We start from the raw sequence: 22,698 nt of genomic DNA, 5'->3' as shown, positions 1-22,698 counted from the left end.
CACTGGTGTGATAGGGTGAGGAGCAGAAAAGATGTCAGAGCAAAAAACTGAACTTTAGGCTTTCTTCTAACATAACAAATCATAAGTAAATAGTTGAAATATTTTTGTAGATGGTGTTGTATATAGTTTAAATACCTTTCTCTGGACACTGTCAGTAGAGTTTCTAATTATTTAATAAAGAATTATGAAAGCATCTGAATCTCACTTCTACTGATGGTAGCAAAACATTATTGTTTTTTACAGCTAAGATAGTCTAACTTGGCAAGGTTGTTTCCTGCCTTGGCCTAGAGATCAGGGAGGGTTTCTTAGGTCCTAATTTATGGTATTGGAAAGGCTGTTTTAAGGTTTAGAGTCTAATCTCAGCATTTCACAGTAAGGAATTCTGAAAAATAAGATCTGTATCTTGTTTTTTTAGGGTACCCTTGAAAGTGGAACAAGCAAACAATGCTCGCGATGCCTTGGCTAAAACCGTGTACAGTCATCTGTTTGATCATGTAGTGAAAAGGGTAAACCAGTGTTTTCCATTTGAAACTTCTTCTTTCTTCATTGGAGTTCTAGATATAGCTGGTTTTGGTAAGTATGCCTAAAATAATTTCTAGTTGTCACTTTTTTCCACCAAAGATTCAATAATAAATTCTGTAATGAAGGGTGGGAGGGGTTTTCTTTTTGGTGTTGATGGTTCTTGTGAAGCTTTTGCTTTTTGCTTCTTTGACTCACTAAAATTCAAAACAGGGCATGTTTTGTGATGTGCTCTAGTCCTGCCAAGCTTGTCCAGGGGAGCAACCTTTGGTTCTCAGGTCTTTAGAGCTTTGATATCTACTGCCAGCCTGTTGTATCATAGATGCATGAGGGTGTATTGGTACAATTTCACTGTCTGGTAGCATCTTGCTTTGGTTTGCTGCCAACTGTCTGTCATTTATCTTAGAAATATCATCTGCTGCAGTATTTTTAGATGGCTTGTGTACAACTTGGAAATCTGTAAAAGATTTCATTTTGCTGAAAGAAATGGCTATGGATCTGAACACGTCTTTAAATATTAGCACTGTGAAGCTTCTCTTATTTACTATTTAATTTAAACTCTTGGAACAGTGTTTTATCATAAAAGTTTAACTTCTGTCTTTCAGAGTACTTTGAACACAACAGTTTTGAACAATTCTGTATAAACTACTGTAATGAAAAACTGCAGCAATTTTTTAATGAAAGAATTCTGAAAGAGGTATGATATATTTAATGTTATATTTAGGAATTGGTTTTTTACTGTTTCAGGAATTTTTGTTTTTTTGCTGAAGAGATGCCTTAAGTAGCACTGCTTTTCATAAGATTACACATCATGTTTGAAAAAAAAAATCAGTTGATACACTGTTTCCATATTATGTGACATCTGGTTGTGTCAGAAAAGAATGTGATTTTTGAAAACCAGCAATGAGCTATCCAGAGATTGGATAATTGCTAATACCTAATGAAAATATTGACTTGAACAGGCTTATCATTAAGGTGTTAAAGTTGGAATACATTAGGCTGTGTGAGAAAATTCTCAAATGTGTGTTGATTCATGCTATATTTTTTAAAAATGCTTTTCCTGGATTTAAATTTTTTTTTTCCTAGATTTTTTTTCAGTTAAAAAAAAAATTAAGAGAGGTGTTTTCTCTTTTCAATTACTTTAGGAACAAGAACTTTACCAGAAAGAAGGCCTGGGGGTTAATGAAGTTCGTTATGTAGATAATCAGGACTGTATAGGTATGTACTTCTTGAATTGTCAAGCTTTTTGTTACTGTCATGGGGAAAAAACCTTCAAGCAGAGGAGGTGAAATATGCATAGCACTAGCAATTATATGGTTTTATATATAGCCTCATTCAATTCACATTCTTTAGAGTTCATAGACATTTCTGCAGTACAAGCATAGCAGTTTCACCCTTTCCACAGGAAAAAGTTTGTAGTAAAAATTCCTCTTAAAAGAGCAGTTTCATAGAGAATGGAAAAAAAATTGCAAAACTGTGAGTTTGGGTCTAATAGTTTCAAGAGCATGAATTTCTGTGTCAGCTTTCAAGGGCTTTGGAATATGTGTGTGAGAGGTCAAGGCAATTCAGTTGTTAAAAGTTGTGAAACCACCATTGTATGTTAAATGCTGGTCTGCCTTTCCTAAAACAAATTTCTACTTCTCACTGGGTCATGTTATCAAATGGAAATATTAACCTTTTAGTTTTGACATGTGGTAAAATGTGTATGAAAAGCTTAAAAATCTCCCCCAGCAACTGAAGCTAGACCTAGGATCATACTGTAAGAAGACTTAGGCACTTTTTGGATGACTAATTTCAGCTTGAGATCAAGAGTAAAAATCAAACAATTGGTTCCTGATCTTTTTCTCCCATGTTCCACAAGCTTAGAACTTCTAGATTTGATGGATATCCTATACATACCTATTAAGATCTACAGAACTGATTTGTCATGACTTCTTGTATTTTGTTTAATAGCTTTCCATAGGTACTTTTGTAGAGAATCAGATCAGCAGCATTTTGGTGTGTAATGTTCAGTAGTGATACAAGTTGATATATTCAATTTCCATAAATATATGGGTTTATTTTATTAACAGATTTGATTGAAGCAAAATTAGTAGGTGTACTGGATATTTTGGATGAAGAAAATCGTCTTCCCCAACCAAGTGACCAGCATTTTACTTCAGCTGTGCATCAAAAACACAAGGACCATTTCAGACTCTCGGTAGGTTTATTTTTGTTGTTTGTCTTGTTTTAATGAAACAGTTCTTGGAACAGTTGATAGTAACACTTCAATGTAATGAAAATCTTTCATAAGAAATCTCATACTGCCCAGTCTGTACAGTCTGTACCTCTTTGTTAAGGGCAAGTTTGGTGATTAGATTTGATGAAAAGTTCACTGAAGACTTCAAGCAATTCTAATATCCTGCTGAAACTAAAGCCATATTCTTGACTTGCATTTGAAGTTTTTTAACATGTGAAACATGAAAAGGAAGTAAAACCACATTTTAATTTAGATTGTTTCATATCAGATGAGTTATTTTGTTGTTCTTTTAAAAAAATTCTTGCTTTGGAGAACATTTGACTCATGTCTAGTGTCTAGCTAGCACTTCAGAGATGAATATAGGAATCATACTAGGAAAATTTTTTTTGTTGCTTATTTTTTAACATACAGCACTGTCTGGAAGATTAAGGCAAATTGTTGAAATTTATATCCATGTGTTGAAATTTAAAAAAATGCTGATAAAATGTGAGCAAAGGAAACCATCATTTAAAATCCATTTACCAAAATTGTCATCCATTTGCCTTGTGTTAAGTTTCCACTTAATCCCGCTCGCCTGAATTGGTGTGCAATGAAACATTCTGGTGGTATGTGTATGGTCAGCTGGTGCTTGCCTGTTAAGATATACCATCTAAAGCCATATCTTGAGCTTCAGTCTAATCCTATTCATATAACAAGGTTTTTCATCAGCTGTCAAATTTATGATAAAGAAAGTGTTGATTAAAGGCACAACCAAAATCAACTGGCTGGTGTTAGCAATCCTGGTGACTTGTATTTTGAATGCAATGTATTTTAAGAGTGTGGAAGAGTTTGAAATTAGGTTTTTAGAACATCATGGTTTGGACAGGAATGGTAATGATCAGCACAATTTTATTTACAGGAAATATGATTTTAGCACTTAGTGCCCCTGGCAGATCATGATGGTGTTCTAAGAATAAACTTTTTCTTAGTCTCCATTGCAATACTTCTTTGTAATTCAGCTTCTTAATTCCAGATTCCTAGAAAGTCTAAATTGGCCATTCACAGAAATATCAGAGATGATGAAGGCTTCATTATCCGACACTTCGCAGGAGCAGTATGCTACGAGACGGTAATTTTATCTATGGAAAACTATGTTTATTGTGTTTTGTAGAACATTTATATTTTTACGTGCATATAGCTTAAATGGCAAAATTTCTTGTGATCAAAAGAGAAGTTCAAACATTTATATGTCTTAACTTAGAAACTGATTTTTTGCACATTTGACAGAATTGACAGTTTCTTTTAACTTTTCAGGTTACAGCCCATTTTAATGACGTGTTTTGTGTAAAAGTTTGTTTCAAATCTATAGGTAATGGCGTCAGTATTAAATATATTGATTCACAGCCTACTGCAAATTTTGCATCAAAAGGTGTTTACATCCTGGGGACAAGAATAAACTATGTGATATAAAAGTGTTGCTAGTGAAGAGTACCTTTTTGGAAGCATGATTATCCTTGTACACAGTCCCCATCATACTTTGTGTTTTCCGTTTCTACTGGCAATGGACTCATTCGTGTAAAAATACAAAATACCTGAAATTGCTACCCTCAAAATACATTCCAGATTCTTGTGCTGTTTTGACTATTACTTATTGTACAAAAACATTGTAAGACCTGAAGCCAGTATCTAGACCATCAATTTTCAAAAATGAAAGTTTAAGATAAAATGAAGATCCATAAAGTCTTTGTTGGTGTATAACTTCAGCGTGTATGAAGGACGCTACTTGCATTACTTACTTGGCTGCATACATATTCCTCTCTAGTGTCTTCATGGCCCAAGGAAACTTTGGAGGCCTGTGTTAGTCCTTTGATTCTTAGCAAAGAAGAATCCCACCCTTTTGTAGGATATCTGGCATTTTCTTCAAAGCAGTCTTGGCATCTTCTGTTCATTAATATCAAAGTCTCTATTAAGTTGCACCAAAAGCTATTGAGGATTTTGTAAATGGGAAATTGGATACTAATACATTGACCTCTTGAGTTTCACTGTAATGTATTGTTCTTCTCTAAGTTAGTGATCCACTTCAAATAAACCAGATATATAAAGATTGTTGGAAGTGACAATATGTTTTAATAAATCAAGTGTTCATAAATAGTCATAGTACTTCTAAAATAACCTGTTTTCATTTCATTTTCCAAACTGTAGGTTTAAGTGTGCACATTAATTCCCATTTCACAATAGATCTTAAGTGATATTACAAGCAGTGAGAATTAAGCTTCTCAGAACTCCAGGTGATGATGATGTGCTGAGTGCTGGAAGTGGAAGTCAACATAAAAACAACCGATCTCTTTAATGGCACCAAACCTTTCTTTGGGTTTCATAATTCCAACAACATCCTTCAAATTTAAGAATGTCTTTTCTCTCTGGCATTGGAGTTTTGTGTATCCAGCTGAAAAGTTGTTTGAAATAATGGATTAATATTTACCCCATGTATTCTTGCTGATTTTTGAATTAAGTATGTAACTATATTTCCTTTAGTTTTTTAATTAGACTGAAGTAACTTGGACAGTAAAACAAATGTGCTTTTATCTCTTGGGTTGTCTTTTCAGATGCAATTTGTGGAAAAAAACAATGATGCTTTGCACATGTCTCTTCAGTCTCTTATATGTGAATCCAAGGACAAGTTTGTTCGACAGTTATTTGAAGCCAACACTAACAACAACAAGGATCCCAAACAAAAAGCTGGAAAACTCAGTTTCATCAGCGTGGGTAACAAATTCAAGGTAAAATCACATAAGAGTCCTATCTTCTTGTAATATACGGCAGTTTTATGTTACTTGAATTAAATAGAACCTAAGGTTGGGAGAACTAGCACTAACTTGAGATTCAGAAGAAAATTTGGTTAAATAGATTTTTTTTCTGTTGAATTATAAGAAACTGGCGTTTTAAGCTACATGCTATGCATTTCTGTCAAAAGTATCTTCCATAATAATCCTTACAGAGATTATGTAGTGATTTTTAGGTCAGAATCTTTCAAAGTCACATAGAAGTCTTCATTCAAAAGGTTTTGAGATGTAAATTTGGATTCTGTGGACTTTCACATTTTCTAGATGTGACAAAATGTGTTCTTCCATCCTATTGTAATTATACCTTCTAGAAGATGTATTGATTCCCTACAGTTGGCCAAACTCTCAAAATTTAGTACCTAATCTAACCATAGTTTTTCCTTTTCTGAAATATATACTTAGTCATGGCTTTCACAGGAAGATATTAATTGTGCTGAATGTTTCCTTTCCCAATACCTGAATCTGATGCTTCTCCTCATTTTCTCCTTTCTTCTGATGTTGTAAAGCTGACCTTCAAACCTTGTCTTCTCCAAGTGTTTTCTGCATCCTTTTCTCATTCAGCAGTTTTATTTTAGCTGGACTATTCCAGCTCAGGATGGCTAGAAAGAGAACAATAGGGGAATTAAGAGATGAAAAGCAGGCACATCGTGGGCTGCAGGTAAATTTTTCAGTCTTGTGGATTTACAGTTGGTAGAGCTGCAGCAATTTCAGCAAGAGCTCTTTTCAACACATCTGGGCCAGATCCAACGAAGGATTTATATGCCTTCAAGTCAAGTGCTGAAACAGTTTTGGTATGCTACCTTACCTGTAGGGCCACCAGAAACCCACCTCATGTTCCTAGCTAGACTCCTGACACAGTCCCTGGGGAATGCAAGTATCTTAGATAGTCCAAAAAACCTGCCCATAGAGTGAGACATTGCCAGTAGCAGAAGAGTGTTTCTGCATTTCTGCTCCATATCAAGGTTAAGTACTGGATCAGGACTGCAAGATAGCTTGCTTCTTGCATAATCATATTTTGTGGCTAGCATTTGGAACTGTTTTCTTAAAAACTGTTTTCTTCAGCAGGGGCTGAAGAACAGGAAGGATATGGTAGCAGCACACTTGCTTTTTATAGCAATAGTATTCTGCTTCAGGTCTATACTGTATTCAGTGTTTTATGGCTATTTTATTTCCTGTAGTGAGCACCAAGATATGGGTCAGTCTGACAAAGGGTGTTCTCATTACACTTTTCTGGAGTTGTTTGGTTAGGTAGCCAGAAAGAAAATTTTTATGGTGCCACGAAGAGCAGAATACAGGGCCTGACTTGTAAGGTAGTGGTTTTGGCATTTAACTGGGAATTGGGCAGGCTGCTCTCTTGAGTTTTGCTCTGATGAGTCTTTTTAACTCCTTCCTATTCTATAGTAGTTGTTGAATTAAAGCGCAGCAATTGGTTTAATATAAAATACATGATCATCAGGTAGTCTGAAAAGTTGCATACAGATAAGCCATGTCCTGAGCAAACCCTGCAGCCATGAGTCTGCTTTAAATGAAGCTAAGATCCACAATTTTTTAGAACTATATTTTAAAAATGAAATCAACTGGGGGATCTTTTGAGGTAGTTTCCTCTTCTTCCGTCTGGATTTTCAGTTTCTCTCGGATTTATCACCCCACCTTCAGTGGTGCGGTCTTATGCATTATACCATTGCCCAAGGAGAGGTGAATTAAAAGGGAGGCATTTTTAAAGTGAAGCAGAAATTTTGTGGCGAACTTTTTTGGATTTCCTTTTGTTACTTTGGTATTCCCCTCTCCACATAATGTCAACACAACTAATGTCCTTCTTGGATCTGGCCCATCAATCTATAATTCTTTCAATGTTTTCAAGTTTCATGGCATTTTGAATATATGTGTTACTTCCAGTAATTCATTTAGTGTTACCTTCCCAGACACAGCATGTGATGCTGATGAACACTAATAGCCTTGAATATTTCACTTCAGATGACATCAAAATAAGGTCTTTTATCTTACTACATATTTCATCTCTTTAAGAATAACAATTCTTTGTGCATTAATTTCTAAGTCAGTCTTCTGAACTACTGAAATTAGACCTTCTTCTAATTATATCAATTATTAGATGATGTTGTAGGGACTTCTCTTTATGAAATCCTTCACACATCCCTTCCTTATAACTAATTAAAATTAATTCTCATTAATCAGTTGAGAAAATAATGATTAATTTATCATTGGATCTCTTCAAGATTATTTGAGATGATTTTACCTTATGCTAATGATGAATTAAATTGTGACAATTCAAAGAGTAGTAGTTTTAGCAATATGTTTTGCTCATATACAGATTTTGTTGGAGAAGTCCACCTGAGAATGTCAGTGGCTTATTTCTTGTCAAATCACAGAGTATAAGGAAGGGGTATTTTTCCTCAAGCAGAAATGTATTCTGTTGATGGAAATTAGTCTGTCTCTTGCAAGCTTAAGTGTTTCTGACTTAAGAAAACATAATTATTATGATCAAGTTGAAATATAAAGAGTATGTGTAAGTGAGAACTGAGCAGGAGGTTATTAGTGTTTGTCATGCTTCTTGTGGCACTCTTTCTAACCACATCCATGTTAAGTTAAAAAAATCCCAAACGAATTTTATCTACCAGAGGGACAACTGGCAGCTGTAGGTGATGCACACTACCCATACAGACCTTGTTTCTTGGATTCAAGGTAATTGAAAGATCTGGCTAAAAACAATTCAGTCAAAAGTCAGATCCTTTGAATTTTGCTTCCAGTGCTGAAAATGAATACGTTAGGACATACTGAATTTTGTATTACTGCAGTCTATATACTTAAAGTTTGCTAATAAACTAGAAAGGCTGGCCTAGCAGTAATTTATGTTAAAAACAACCCAAAAAACAAACAAACAAAAAAAACCAGACCCACCTCTAAAGTAAAAATATTGCTATTTTTCTGATGTGGTTTTGGAATATTTTAAGTCCCTACCAACTACTTTCAATACCAACTCTAAATTGTTTTCTCTGGTACATTTAAGTCTCTGGTTATCCTGAAAACTTGGCTCCAAATAATAGTAGTATTCCAGGCTTTTCTCATCACAGTATATTTAAATGTAACCTCAGCAAGTGTAATTTTAACATTGTAGTTTTTTGTCATCAATAGAGAATTAAAAAGTTAGAAGTTTGGAAATAGAAATAGATCATTGCAGGTAAATGTTGGCATAGCATCAAAAAAAAAAAAAAAAACAGAAGCAAAGCCTGGGAATATACTTTGTGTTAATTATGTAACACACAAATAATGCTTGCTACAGATTAAATTTGGGATTTCACAAATTTTCAGTTTGTTTTTTAAAAATGATTGCTGATTGGTCTAATTTTTTATATAATTTTGTTACATAGTCATTATTTTTTATTTTCCCAAATGGACATGCATGTTCTTTGTGATAACTATGTTGTAATAAGTGACTAGTCCATGCAGTATTGTTGTACAATTAAGTACAAGCAATTTTCTCAGGGCCATTCATGCACACTTGCATGATTTTGTCTATTAAAATTGGTGAATGTCTGGTTTATCAGTTCTGTCTCACTAACAATGAAAATGCATGCAGTAATGCTGTACCTCAATTTGGTGTGTATATTTCTGTTCATGCCTGTGGTAAGGCTCTTGAAATACCTGTTTTCTTTTACAGACTCAGTTAAATTTGCTTCTTGAGAAGCTTCACAGCACTGTAAGTATATATACAGATGAAGGTTCACAGTTTTCTGATGTAAGGCAAAATAGATAATCTCAATATTAGGGCTTACAATAAATGTGATTAGTAATTGCTTTAAAGTTGGCAGCTACGTGGCTTTTTGGGAACATCTTGTGCATGTAATGGTTATTTATTTACTGGAAAAAGGAAAACCATTCATTCATTCATTTTGAACCCCCTTCAAAAAAGTTGTAGAATGAAAGTTAAAAAAAGTGAATAAGCAGTGTGAAATCTGTCTGTGCTGCGATCTCTTGTTTTGTCTCTTTTACTTTCTGTGCATTGGTTATCATTGATAACTAATTTTCAGAAAATTTAGAAATGTTTCTTAGAAGTAAGCCATTTAAGAAATAATTTATTATTAATTATTGTTTTAATGTTCCATAAAGTCATTAAAAATATTTTTCATTTTTCTTTTTTTGATAGGCTGTAAATGCACAGCTGGTCAAAGAAACTGAGTCCCCTAATGAATATTTGTTAATTTGGCTGATGTAATTAGATAGTTTGTGAAATTCTCCATGTACAACATGCCATTTTACTTTAGAACTTGGAGTTGTAGGAACACAGTGCTGTCTCTCTTGACCACATGTTCTAACCAATTATAGATATTAGGTTATGCTCTGTCAAAAAAAGAAAAAGGGTGGAAAATTAAGGGAAACAAAGCAGTGGGGTGCTTGGAGTATAGCCAGCATATACGATTTTACTGTAGTCATGAGGCTGGTATGAAAGGTGATCTATTTCACCCAGAACATTCTGGAACTGAAATACGGTCCAGGGAAAAAAGTATGTGGCCAGGCTTGCTGTACTCTTGAGTTTAGCTAATCCATGATTGGGGAGATATTGTTAATGTAGAGTTCCCTTGGCAGGTGCTGTCTCATTCTCAGCTGAGAGATGGAAAAAGAGAGAATATGCCACAAACTGGGATTAATACTATGTTTTCTCAGTCCCAATTTTGTTTTTGTACATGCAAAGTTGTCATTAGCAGTCACCTGTTAAAGGAAAATCTGAATAATTGGGTGGTGCTTGGCAAAATGTTATCCTTGGTGAATGTCAAATCATCAGAGAGAGCAGTGATCAAAACTGTAGTGCACGTGGTCATGAGGAGGAGCAGACTGGAACAACATCAGGGAAAGGAGACTGCAGCTGTGAGCCAAAGGAAGTTGTGAAAAGTAGAAGTTAAGGAAGGTCAGGTTCATCTGGCATGATTCTGATGTCAGGAGTCTGGTTTGCTCATGTGAACTCTGGGGCATTTTAGTGTTGTGACTGTGGAAGATATTGAGGGTAGTAGGATCTAGAGTCATAAATCATAGATTATATACATGTTAAGGAGAATAGTTGAGTGAATATTCAACATAATTGAGGATCCAATTAATAGCTTTACCATTGAGATCAGTTACATCAAGACCAAGGTTACAGTGCAAAACTGGTATATGAGAGAAAAAGGGTGGGATTGGGACTTGATTATCTTTAAGGCCCACTTCAGCCCCTTAACATTCCATGATTCTATGATAATGTCAGCATTTCTCTTTTAGAATACTATTATTTTGTATCTTTTCTCCCCCCACCTGTAAGTGTTAATTATTTAACTGTTATTTTAGGAGTTTTAAAAATCTGTGTATTTTGCTAACTTCTTGCTTTGGTCATAGGGGTCGAGCTTTATTCGCTGTATCAAACCTAACCTAAAGATGACAAGTCACCACTTTGAAGGAGGACAGATCCTCTCTCAGCTTCAGTGTTCAGGTAATGTATGCCTCTGGTATTTTTCCCTCTGATTTTTACTTTGGTGATTATAAATTACTGTAAGTTTGAAATATGTGGGATGAAAGCAGTATTTCCTTGCTTGATCTGTTTTCTAGAAGGTAGGTTATTTATGCCTTATAAACAGCTATTTAGATTTTTAGTGACTTAGCATTCATTTTAGAAATAATTCTGAATTGGCATTAGGACTCTTCTTGCAAAGAAGAGTTGCCCACAGTATTAATAGGGCACCAGTTCAGTCTGGAACAATAGAATTTAAAATTTCTGTGGCAGTTGAAGTGTTAGAAACTCCTGTAGATTTTAGAGGCAGTCACTGTTAGCTGAGATATCTAGTAATTGAAGCACACCAGCGTTCTTTGATTTTATAGATACTGTGATTGAGTTCAATTATACTGCTTTCTCAAAAGCTTGCTTTCTCAAAAGTTTCTTCATATCACTATTAATCTGATTTGGAGCTGAACATCTAACATGGATGAAATGCCACATCTTCATTATTCTTGAAATGATAGATGCTTTCCAAATGTATAGCTTTATTTGCTCGTGCACTGAACTTTTTGAAAAACAAAGACAGTATGAACAAATTAAATTTCTATTGAAAGCAAGTATGCAAAACATTAAGTTTTACGTCAGCAACCACAAGTTTAAAAACTTACCTGCAGCCTCCGTGGATAAGGATATGTAAAATAGTGGGTAAAAACTGGTATAGCTGTGCTGAAGTAATCTGAATCTTACTGACAATGTCTAGGATTTACTGATATCCTAGTTGCAGCCAAAATGTTGTAACATTATTCGGGACATTGATGTTACATCTTAGCAGCTGATACTTTGTACTTCAAGTACACTAAATGTTCTAGCACTGTCCTGCGCATGTATTTGAGGTTGTATCTGCACCACATCTCACAAATACCATTCACATGATTAAAATAAATGCCTGGTTGGGCATTATTTGGTGGTTTGGGGTGTAGATTTGGGTCTTTTTGTCTTCCCTTTAAAAATGAAAATGTCAAATCTGCTGAAAAAGAAAAAAAGGTTTTGGAAGAAATATTAGAAGAAAAATCATGGGGATGATTGAGTGTTACTTACCTCTCAAATAGGGAGAAAACCTTATGGGCTTTTCTCATGTGTTCAGTATTAACTTTTTGTGACTGATCACATAATCAAAAAATGCTACAGGCTTGAACAAATCCCAGCTGAACTTTGTGGTTTAGTCTCTGAACAATGTCTTTGAGTCTTATGTCATAAACCTACTTACTGTTTATCATAAAATTCACTGCTTAATTTGCATGTTACTGATCCCAGGTTTTGTGTATGTGTCTGTGAATTTAGGGATGGTGTCAGTTTTGGATTTGATGCAAGGTGGTTTCCCGTCACGAGCTTCATTTCATGAACTATACAACATGTACAAGAAATACTTGCCTGAAAAATTGGCTCGACTGGACCCTAGGCTTTTTTGCAAAGTAAGAAAATAATTCTTCTGTATCATCCACAAGAGAAAATATATTGTGATGTTGGTTTTCATGTTTCTTTGAAGGAAGCAGAATTTAATCCTTTCTGTTTTCTGTATTTAAGGCCCTATTTAAAGCCCTGGGACTGAATGAAAATGATTACAAATTTGGGCTAACCAAGGTGTTTTTTAGACCCGGCAAGGTAATCTTTTTCTTGGAGTTCATGATTATGAATCTTAAAATAATTTCCATTTGAAAGGACATTTGAAAGTGACGTTGTTTAACACATTGATAAAAGCGTGGCCAACCTAAATAAGGTTGCCCAGGATTTGTACAAGTAATTTTGTTCACTTTCTTTGAATAACCCACAAAATTTGTATGGATACAATTGGGTTTATAGTCTTGTTGCTGATCCTACAGTATTTCTAATGCAATGTTTGTATTCCAAGAATTATGTTGACTTTTAAAAAGATGAAGTCAGAGCCAAGAAGAAATATTTTCTAGTAAAATCTGTTTCTAACTGCAATCTCCTTCTGTGATTCTGAGCATTGCTGCTTCTATTCAGAGTAAGGAGATGAAGTTGAGAGCTATTGTGATGACAAAGGAAAATTATTATAATCCCAGAAAAATGTTCTTCCTGTCTTATATTTACTGAAAAGTGGAAGTGCAGGATTTTCAGAAAACGTTGCCTTCAATGGGAAACTTATACAAAGGTTAAAAATTGAGAAGTGCTTTCAGCTTTTATTTTTTTCCACAGATATATAATTAGATGTGCCTTGAAGTTGTGAAGGGCCAGAGTTCATTTCCAGGAAGTATAAAAACAATTGATTTTTAAAATTTTGACAATAAGTATTTTTGGTGTTTAGTAAATGGTTATATTATTCAAAATGCCAAGTGTTGGACATCCATACAGCAAACATATAAAAAATCCACACTTGTAATTTCTGTTTTCATAAAACAACAAAGTGTAATAAAATTATCTGCTGACTTTAATTGAAAGCTGATATAATGACATACAGTTTATGTTAAAAATTTTAATTCAGCATGATCTCAAACAATAATATCTAACACTCTCTGTCCTCCTAATATGTAAAACTTGTTTTAATTGTCATTTAGTTTGCAGAGTTCGATCAGATAATGAAGTCTGATCCAGATCACTTAGCAGAGCTGGTTAAACGAGTGAATCGCTGGCTTATCTGCAGTCGTTGGAAGAAAGTTCAGTGGTGTTCTCTCTCGGTGATTAAATGTATGTGTTTTATGTTTTATTAACTCAAATGTTGGTTAAAAATACAGCAAAGCAATTGTTAACACCTTGAAATGTGGCCAAGGACATGTATAGCAGATACATACTGAACTCTGAGTAACTGATTTCAAGGTTGGTGGGATTTTTCTTGAAGTTACTCTGCAGAGTAGGAATAAGGTGGTGTGCAATAGAGATTGGCACTTGTGGTGAGCTTCAGAAAAGGTATCTGGGAGATGGGGAAGGGTCTGATGCAGAATGTCAGCAATCTGATAACATGGAAGGTGAAAACTGCATTAGAATGGGGAAGAAAAGCATAAAGGCCTTATGCCAGTGCACACATGGCTGTGCATTGGGGCCAGCACAGGCTGTCACTGATTGGTTATTATTTGTTGCTGTTTATAGTGAAGCAAATAGAATTTATGAATTCTTATGAGATTTCAAACATCAGAGATTGTAACACTAAAATCTTGGGTTTGCTCTGACTTCTAACAAAAGTTACTGGTGTCTGTGAATCTGGAGGGGTGTATGAGTGTGCCCACATTTCATTGTTCCTGTTGGGTTTGGGTGGGAGCCTCTGTGCCTGGCCCAAGATTGTGAATTCTGCTATTCTGTTTCTTAAATGTTGTGGTTCCAATATAGAAAAAGCTCTCAAGCACACATAGTCTGCATCACATTTGTGACATCAAATGTGTAAGGAAGATAGAAGTTGTGTTAAACTGTATAAAACATTAAGATTCTATCTTCTGTGTGTTTACAGTGAAAAATAAGATAAAATATCGAGCCAGTGCCTGCATTAAAATACAAAAGACTATTCGTATGTGGCTTTGCAAGAGAAAGCACAAACCACGGTAAGAAGATACTCCTTGGTTGAAGAAAGTATATTTTACATAATATTTTCTTGGGACTGTAAGGGGAGGTTTACTTTATTAACTAAATCTATCTGAAATCATAGAGTGATGCTAAGTACAGTTGAAGGAGACTGAGAGGTTCTGTGTTCCTTCACTCTTTTCCAAGGATGAATAGACTAAATCTGAACCTTTCCTAAAGATGTTTCTTTAGCTCATTGTTCATAAAATCCTTCAGTGGCAACCTTGTTTTTAAAAATTTTTTACTGAGTCTGTCTAATTTAATTCAAGCTCGTTAATTGTTGTCCTTTACCAGTTCACACCTTCCTTCCTTTATAGGCTCCCTTTCATTTTTATCTTAGAAATAATAACTGTCTTATGTCCTCTTGAAATTAATTCCCTTATCTGATTGCAGGGAATACTGATGGAAAAACTACTTCAATAATTAAGCTCTGCTGACATGTCTGTTCTTTGACAGAGACGCAACTCTGTTCTAGTTGTGGGCTTCTCATAAATTCTTTTACATCCTTTGAGAATTATGTTTCATTTGAATCTTGGCATTTCTGACTTTTTTTTTTGAGCTAATTGGTGCTCATCTTTAATGATTTGATTTAGTTTCTACTTCTGTGTGTTGATTTGCAAATCCCAGTACAGTGATATCTGTTTAGGAAGATTGTCTGCAGAGTTGTAACTTTTGTGTGGGGCCTTCAATAGTGGTTCTTAAAAAAACTCCTGAGTTTTCTTGAACTCTTCCCCAGCCTTGTTTTCTCAGTCCTTTGGGGTGTAATGACAGTGTTCATTCTGGGGTGTAATGCTGTGTAGTTGAGTTTTATCTGATTAATTCTGATACTGCTCTTTGAATAATTAGCACTACTCAGCCTTTATCCCTTCCAGTTAAAATCCTCTAGTGGATACTAATAATCATTAGTATCCGTTTATTATTGTGAGAAAAACAAAAAGCCAACCCAAAATAAAAATGCATTTTTCCATTTTGAGGCACTGTTTGCTAAGTAATTTTAGTTAGTGCTTGGAAAAGGCTCCATTGCTTAGTTACTTGATGTGATAATGTTCGAATTTCAAAGAAGAGGGAGAGTTTTGTCAGAAGGCATAACTTCTCTCCCTGTCCACCTTTTATGCATGAGTGACTTGTGGAGTTTTAAAAATATCACCTTCCAAGATCATTTCAAATAAGCAAATAAGCTGTCTTACCTTCACAGCATTGATGGCCTGATAAAAGTACGTACACTGAAGAAGAGACTTGATAAATTTAATGAAGTAGTAAGTGCTCTGAAGGAGGGAAAAGCAGAGACAAGCAAGCAGGTCAAGGAGTTGGAGGCTTCTATTGATGCATCAATGACCAAAATTAAGGTATGTGATAATAATGAGAGAAATAGTATCTTGCTACTGGAATCTTTTACAAGCTTCATCTAAAGGAGAAGGCCAATGCATTTCTTAGTAGAAAATATACTTTAATATAGTGGTCTTAATTTTCAGTCATTCAGTAATTCCTGTTTAAAATTATCTGTAAATATAACTGAAGTGAATCCTGAAAATACGTGCATATGGCTTTGGTATCTGTGTGTCAAAATTGGCACTGAAGGTTTTAAAGAAAAAATACATGTTGATATAATGAGACAAGGGCTGTCAATAAGTTGTTTGTTGCTTTCATTAGTGGAATACCAATTACCATTATTACCATTATCAGAATACCAGTTACCATTACCAATAATTTAACTCAATAAGGGCTGAAACAAGGCATTTATTACAGAATAAAGACATTTATTACGAAATAAAGATCGAATTTCCAGTTATGTGGTTTTTCAGAATTAGTAGTAAAGAGAATTCAGGTTGCTGATTATGCTTCAGATCTGTAGTCCTCTCTTTCTTATCACAGAAGCACAAAGACAAAATGAAAGCACACTGGCATTTATTATTATTAGAAAAATGTTGTTTTCTTGAATTCATGTTTTCATGCAATATTATAGCTTTCTTAGTGTACCATATTAAGACTTCTCTATTTAAAATCACTGTTGAAAAGATGGTAGAGTTAACCTGTCAACTTAGGCTTCTCTATCATGATAAAGTATCAGAAAAGGTCAGCAAACCCCCATATTGCAGTTTTATTAATAAGATGTGAATTGTAAAATGAAATTAAATTGTACTTGTCAATAAGGTTTGAAAATGTGTCTAGCAAAGGCTATTTTTGAAGCAATTTCAACCTGTAATTTGTTACTAATAACTTTTTAGAAAAAGTTAGTCACAACACAGTGCAGTATTTTTTCTGAGTGCTAGCACAAATATTAAGAAAAACTATTTTATGCTAAGACATAAAAGCAGAGCTGTAAATAACCACTAAAGAAGATAAGAGCACAATGGAAAATACACAGGGCAGGCCTTAATTTCCATCTTAGCATGTTAAGAATTAATTTCCTTTGCTTAAAATGGCAAGATTTAAAATATGAAGGTATGTTTTGAAAGAAAGTTAAGTTAATTTCAGTGATGAAATGGAGATGACTTTGTATGGTTTTATAGGAGAGGGGAGAGGAATGGGTCCTCATGATTTTAGACAGAAAGGGAAGAATGGACTCAAGCTTCCCAACCCTGACGTGTATAAATGATTTAAGTATAGTGCTCAGTGATCTCATTTCACTTAATATTTTTTAATATATGCTTTCAAAAGTGAAGCACAAATAAAAAAGAATTACCCCCTTATTTTTGCAGACCACTATAATGACTAGAGAACAGATACAGAAAGAATATGATGCTTTAGTTAAAAGCTCAGAGCAGCTTTTGAGTGCACTGCAAAAGAAGAAGCAGCAAGAGGATGAAGCAGAGAGGCTACGCCGCATCCAGGAGGAAATGGAAAAGGAAAGAAAGAGACGTGAAGAGGAAGACCAAAAACGAAGGAAGGAAGAAGAGGAAAGACGCCTGTGAGTCTTGAATTTGAATAAGTTCCTGGTTATAGAATGAGAAGAAAACAGGAAAGACTTTTAAATGAAGTTGTTTTTGATACACTTTCACTTAGAGAATAATTTGGATTGTATTTCTGTGCAGTGTTGAAACATTTCCTTTCCCAGTTATTTGTAAGGCAAGTGACAGAAGAGCATATGGAAGAAATTATATGATGCAGCTGGAAATCCAGATGAACTTGAAAAATTTCATAATTTACATATAGTATCCTGTCATCAGAACTGTACTGATTTCTGGACTACCAATCAGTTTTATGAAAGAGAATTTGTATTTCTTACTATTTCTTGTTCACTTGTGTCATAATAACACTTTTTCATTTTCTTCTCCTCTTATGTAATAGGAAATCTGAGATTGAGGCAAAGAGAAAACAGGAAGAGGAAGAGAGAAAAAAGAGAGAAGAAGAAGAAAAGCGTATTCAGGTTAATACTTTAGCTGTGTGTGGCTTTGGGGGATTTCTTGTTACTGTGATGGTTTTGGGGTTGTGTGTTTGTTTTCTTGTATTCATTTACTTATTTATAAATCTTTTTTGTAGCTTATGTTCTCCACCAAGTCTAATGGCTTCTTTCTATAAATGCATTTCTCAGAGTCATTCACCAATGTTACGTTATTAGTAAATATGAGGCAAGTGTCATGTTTAGGATATGCCAAGACAGATCACCTATTTCTAGTTCCTATGCAACTTCAAGTATTCTGAGTGGAGGTGCATCTGTTTTTAAAAGGTTTTAAAAGTTATTTTAAAAATATGCAATGTTGGAGAATCCTAGTTTAGCCTTTGAAGGTTTTGTGGGTGGTCCATGTCAGGCAAGTTTGGCATTCTTTTACTAAAGTCACATCTCGACTTTGATTGTGTTGTTTACTTGCTTAACTGCAAACATTTTGAGAGTACTGGTAATAATGAGAGGATGCAGGACTCTCCTTGGTAGCTCCTTTGGCTACATTCATGTACACTAAATACATGCAGCTCAAACCCTACTCCTCCACCTTTCCCCTTGATTTATGGCAATTCTTACTGATTTCATAATGAGCTCTCCTTCGGAGGTGTGTTTGGATCCTATATCCCTCTTTTCCTTTTTTGTTGGAGATTGCTTGGGTGACCTGGGATAGCAGTCTTATGAAAAAAGAACATCTATAGTGATTGTCTTTAACAATGTTTCTTGGTTTCTGAGCTGTGGATACCTGCAATGCAGAATGTAATTTACACTTTTACTTTAAAATGCTGTGTTTGGATCCAAGGGGATACATAACCCTGTAAGGTGTTTCATTCTCTCACATACAGTTCCTTTCTCATTATCTTTCCTCCTGGTGTTGGTTTTATCAGCTAATCTAAAATGAGATTCATAAGGTAAAGTCACTTACTTACTGTACCATTACACACACATAAGTGGTGTAATGGTACAGTTTTTAGTGTTTTAGTGGTGCAACTTCACAATGATGGGTGGGAAGCATCTTTGTTTCCTTTGTTAATTTTTGGGCACTGCTAAAACTTGATGTATATGCCTTTTGAAGGTATGAATTGGATGGTCCTGTTTTATTTACTGTGTGTGCAAGGCTTTTTGTGAAATAATGATGGTAAACTGCTGCTGTTGTTTGGCTCTGCAGAGGCAGTATATTTGAATTGCTCCTGCACTGCACTAAGTTGAAAGTTTTACCATTTACTTAAATTCAAAGTTAGATCAATTCCACAGAGAATTCCAGTGTCTGTCTTAATCCCTTTTCAAAATGAAATACAGACCTATATCCAAAGTAGTGCCTATTACAAAGTCCTGTGATGCCAAGAGCAGACTATCAAGGAAGTATTGTGTTAGTGCTATGGAGGAGCAGCCATAGCCTCTGTTTCATTTGAGTTTTAATGATTCTGAAAACTTCTGAACATTAATTTTTATAATAATTTTTAATTTTTATAATAAGAAACAAAATAATTCATATATTAAAAAAATAATAATTACTTGGCACTTTATTAAAAAAGTTAATATAATTGGTGGACAATATTTGATAAACTATATGAAAACCAAGATTCAGTTTGTAGCTGTTTCATTTTTCTTGGGTCAAACTAAATACTAATGCTGTTAATTTTTCATTTCTGTAAACTGTACGTGTTTTCAAAAGCTACTATACAACATAACATTTTTTTCAAATACTCCTTCTGTAGCATTTTGGTTTTTATTGGGTAAGGCTAAAGGTGTCTTATTCTCCAACAGGCTGAAATTGAGGCTCAGCTAGCTAGAGAACGAGAGGAGGAAACGCAGCACCAGGCAGTGCTTGAACAGGAGCGTCGTGACCATGAGCTTGCAATGAGGATTGCCCAGAGCGAGGCAGAACTCATCAGTGATGAAGCTCAGCTCGACTTAGGTTTGCGCAGGTATGGAGTTAAGGAGTTACGTTTTCCTCTCTGTGGTTTTTTTTCTCCCTATTCTGGTCCCTTTGAGAAGGCTATGCCGAGTCCTGCACTTTGGCCACAATAACCCCCCGCAACGTTATAGGCTGGGGACAGGTGTGGCTGGACAGTGCTCAGGAGGAAAGGGACCTAGGGCGTGCTGGTTGACAGTCAGCTGAACATGAGCCAGCAGTATGCCCAGGTGGCCAAGAAGGCCAAGGGCATCCTGGCTAGTATCAAGAATAGTGTGGCCAGCAGGAGCAGGGAGGTCATTCTTCCCCTGTACTCGGCACTGGTGAGGCCACACCTCGAGTGCTGTGTCCAGTTCTGGCCCCTCAGTTTAGGAGGGACGTTGAAATGCTTGAGTGTGTCCAAAGGAGAGCAAGGAGGCTGGTGAGGGGCTTGGAACACAAGCCGTATGAAGAACGACTGAGGGAGCTGGGGTTGTTCAGCCTGGAGAAAAGGAGACTCAGAGGTGACCTCATCACTCTCTTCAACTTCCTGAAGGGTGACTGTGGTGAGCTGGGGGTTGGTCTCTTTCTCCGGGCAACAACAGACAGAACAAGAGGACACAGTCTCAAGCTGTGCCAAGGGAGACACAGGCTAGAATTAAGGAGGAAGTTTTTCACAGAAAGAGTGGTCAAATACTGGAATCATCTACCCAGGGAGGTGGTGGAGTCACCATCCCTTGATGTGTTTAAAAAATGACTGGATGTGGCACTTGGTGCCATGATCTAGCTGAGGTGTTAGAACATGGGTTGGACTCGATGATCTTGAAGGTCTCTTCCAACCTAGAAATTCTGTGATTCTCTGATTCTGTTTGATTAATGGAACTTTGTGTTCATTAAATGGAGCTTTTAAGTCAGTGTATTAGAATGTTTTTCAAATTAAATTTTGAAATTTGTTAGATTGCTTTTGATTAGACTTTCTTCATTTTGCATCTTGCTACATCAGTAATTTTGTAGGTGCATGTGGACATGACTGCAGCTCTCTCTCTTTTTTTGAGTTCTAACAAGGATTGCAAACTTAGAATTCTGATTTTTATGACTCATTTAAAGTAGGGAATATAATTTCTTCAGTGGTAAGTAATAATAAAATACATCTTTGCTAGGACTTGATGGTTCCATTTTTACAGTGAATTTGTATGGGATTTTTTTTTTAAACAAGAAGCTCTCTTTGACTGCAGAAATAAAAGTAATTTCTGGGCCCTGACTGGTAAGTTTTTTCAAGTGGAATGAAAATACCTAATATAGATGAGTTCAAATGTTAAGTGTTAGTCTTGTTTTGTATCAATTTTTGATGTGCGATAAGAAGAGCTTAACTTTTGATACACAGAACCACACTGCCTTGTCTGCAGAGCAAGAACTCTTCATGGGTAAAAGGTGATGTCTTAGAAGCAACTTAGCAGTTCCAGTAAAAATGGTACTTATTGGGCAAGTTGCATAAAGGGACCTGTGAATATGGTCACATAATTGGTGACTTCATTAATATGACTCTACTCAGCTTGTTGTTGTTGAAATGAGTACAAGAAAATCCCTTGTGTTGCCATGAAATGCAACTCCTAGATGTGTTTCTTTTGCTACCCAAATTTCAAATAGATGTATACTTTTTTTTAATAACTGTATGCCTGCTTGAGATAGGTGGGTAATTTTTTGTCATGGTCAATACTGACTTTGAGACAGTTCCACTGAAACAGTTGTGTTTTTTCCCTTAGTTCTGTAGTTGCTATCATATTGTCTCTGATTGAGACTGACATGTTCCATTCACAGAATCAGAATGGCTTGGGTTGGAAGGGGACCTTGAAGATCATCTCTTTCCAGCCTCCTGCTGTGGTCAGGGACACCTTCCATTAGACTAGGTAGCTCAGAGGCCCATCCAAGCTGGTCTTGGAGCACCTTCAGGGATGGGGCAGCCACAGCTTCCCTGGGAAGGCTGTTCCAGTGCCTCACCAATTTCCCTGTCTGGATTTTGGTGCAATACTTTGAAGGTAAACACAAAGTCACTCTAGTGTTGCAACCTGGCAGAGTTCTCTTAAATATGAAAGAAGGGATGCAATAGACAAGAGCTCAGAGAATTCAGTAACTTTTCTGTCAGTGAAGTTCTAATCTCCACTGTGTTTCCTACTGCTCATAGGTGATTTTGGCAGTGGTCTTTCTTGTATAATCCCAGAATGAAAGATGAACTAATTGTCATCATAACTCTTTGACTGTCAGTTTCTCTGCTGTGTAGCTAGCACAGTTCTGCTGTGCAGCTGGTAGGTGACTGAAGATCCTTCTGAGTGTTTGGAAAGTGCTGAATGGTCTGAACATGTTAGCATAGAGATGGAAATAATTTCTTGAGCAATATAATACCTAAATCTAGAAAAGAAGTGATAGATTTTTCTGCTTATATGAGATCTTTTTTATCTCATTGGCGAATTTTTTCCCTTGTTTCTGAAGTCTACTTCAAATAGTTAATCGCACATTCAGAACATGAATAGAATGCTTTTAATTTAATATTTGATTTTATTTTGGTTTGTTTAAAATCAAACTAAAACCTCACCCAGGCCCCAGTATCTTCTACTGAAATCAGACAATTTTCACATAATTTCAGGAGTTGCCCTAAAGGTAGCAACTAAAGAAACTCAGTGAAATAAAAACTATTGGTTAGAACAAATGATGTAATTTAATAATTAAATAATAAATTCTCAGGACTTCTTTTATATTATACCAATCAAAATTTTGCTAGAGTCTAAAGTTATAGTCTAC

At 35.4% G+C, this 22,698-nt stretch overlaps 1 protein-coding gene across 6 annotated transcripts in view; it reads left to right on the top strand.

Annotated features, from left to right (window-relative positions):
- The window catches only part of MYO6 (myosin VI), a 103,371-nt gene that overhangs the window by 64,316 nt on the left and 16,357 nt on the right, over positions 1–22,698 (top strand). For all 6 annotated transcript variants that reach the window (XM_036380110.2, XM_036380109.2, XM_036380108.2 and 3 more), the window contains exons 13-28: positions 416–573; positions 1,125–1,216; positions 1,665–1,737; positions 2,592–2,719; positions 3,771–3,866; positions 5,344–5,517; positions 9,257–9,295; positions 10,963–11,056; positions 12,401–12,531; positions 12,644–12,721; positions 13,636–13,765; positions 14,520–14,610; positions 15,825–15,975; positions 17,329–17,537; positions 17,918–17,996; positions 19,776–19,936. In XM_036380110.2, the coding sequence (XP_036236003.1) occupies positions 416–573; positions 1,125–1,216; positions 1,665–1,737; positions 2,592–2,719; positions 3,771–3,866; positions 5,344–5,517; positions 9,257–9,295; positions 10,963–11,056; positions 12,401–12,531; positions 12,644–12,721; positions 13,636–13,765; positions 14,520–14,610; positions 15,825–15,975; positions 17,329–17,537; positions 17,918–17,996; positions 19,776–19,936 (1,884 nt within the window). The remainder of the gene's footprint in view (positions 1–415; positions 574–1,124; positions 1,217–1,664; positions 1,738–2,591; positions 2,720–3,770; positions 3,867–5,343; positions 5,518–9,256; positions 9,296–10,962; positions 11,057–12,400; positions 12,532–12,643; positions 12,722–13,635; positions 13,766–14,519; positions 14,611–15,824; positions 15,976–17,328; positions 17,538–17,917; positions 17,997–19,775; positions 19,937–22,698) is intronic.

Source organism: Molothrus ater, chromosome 3, assembly GCF_012460135.2.
Source record: "Molothrus ater isolate BHLD 08-10-18 breed brown headed cowbird chromosome 3, BPBGC_Mater_1.1, whole genome shotgun sequence".
In the NCBI taxonomy this organism is placed as follows: Eukaryota; Metazoa; Chordata; class Aves; order Passeriformes; family Icteridae; genus Molothrus; species Molothrus ater.
Note: the sequence above shows the minus strand (reverse complement) of the source record. Positions and strands in the feature narration are given on the sequence as shown.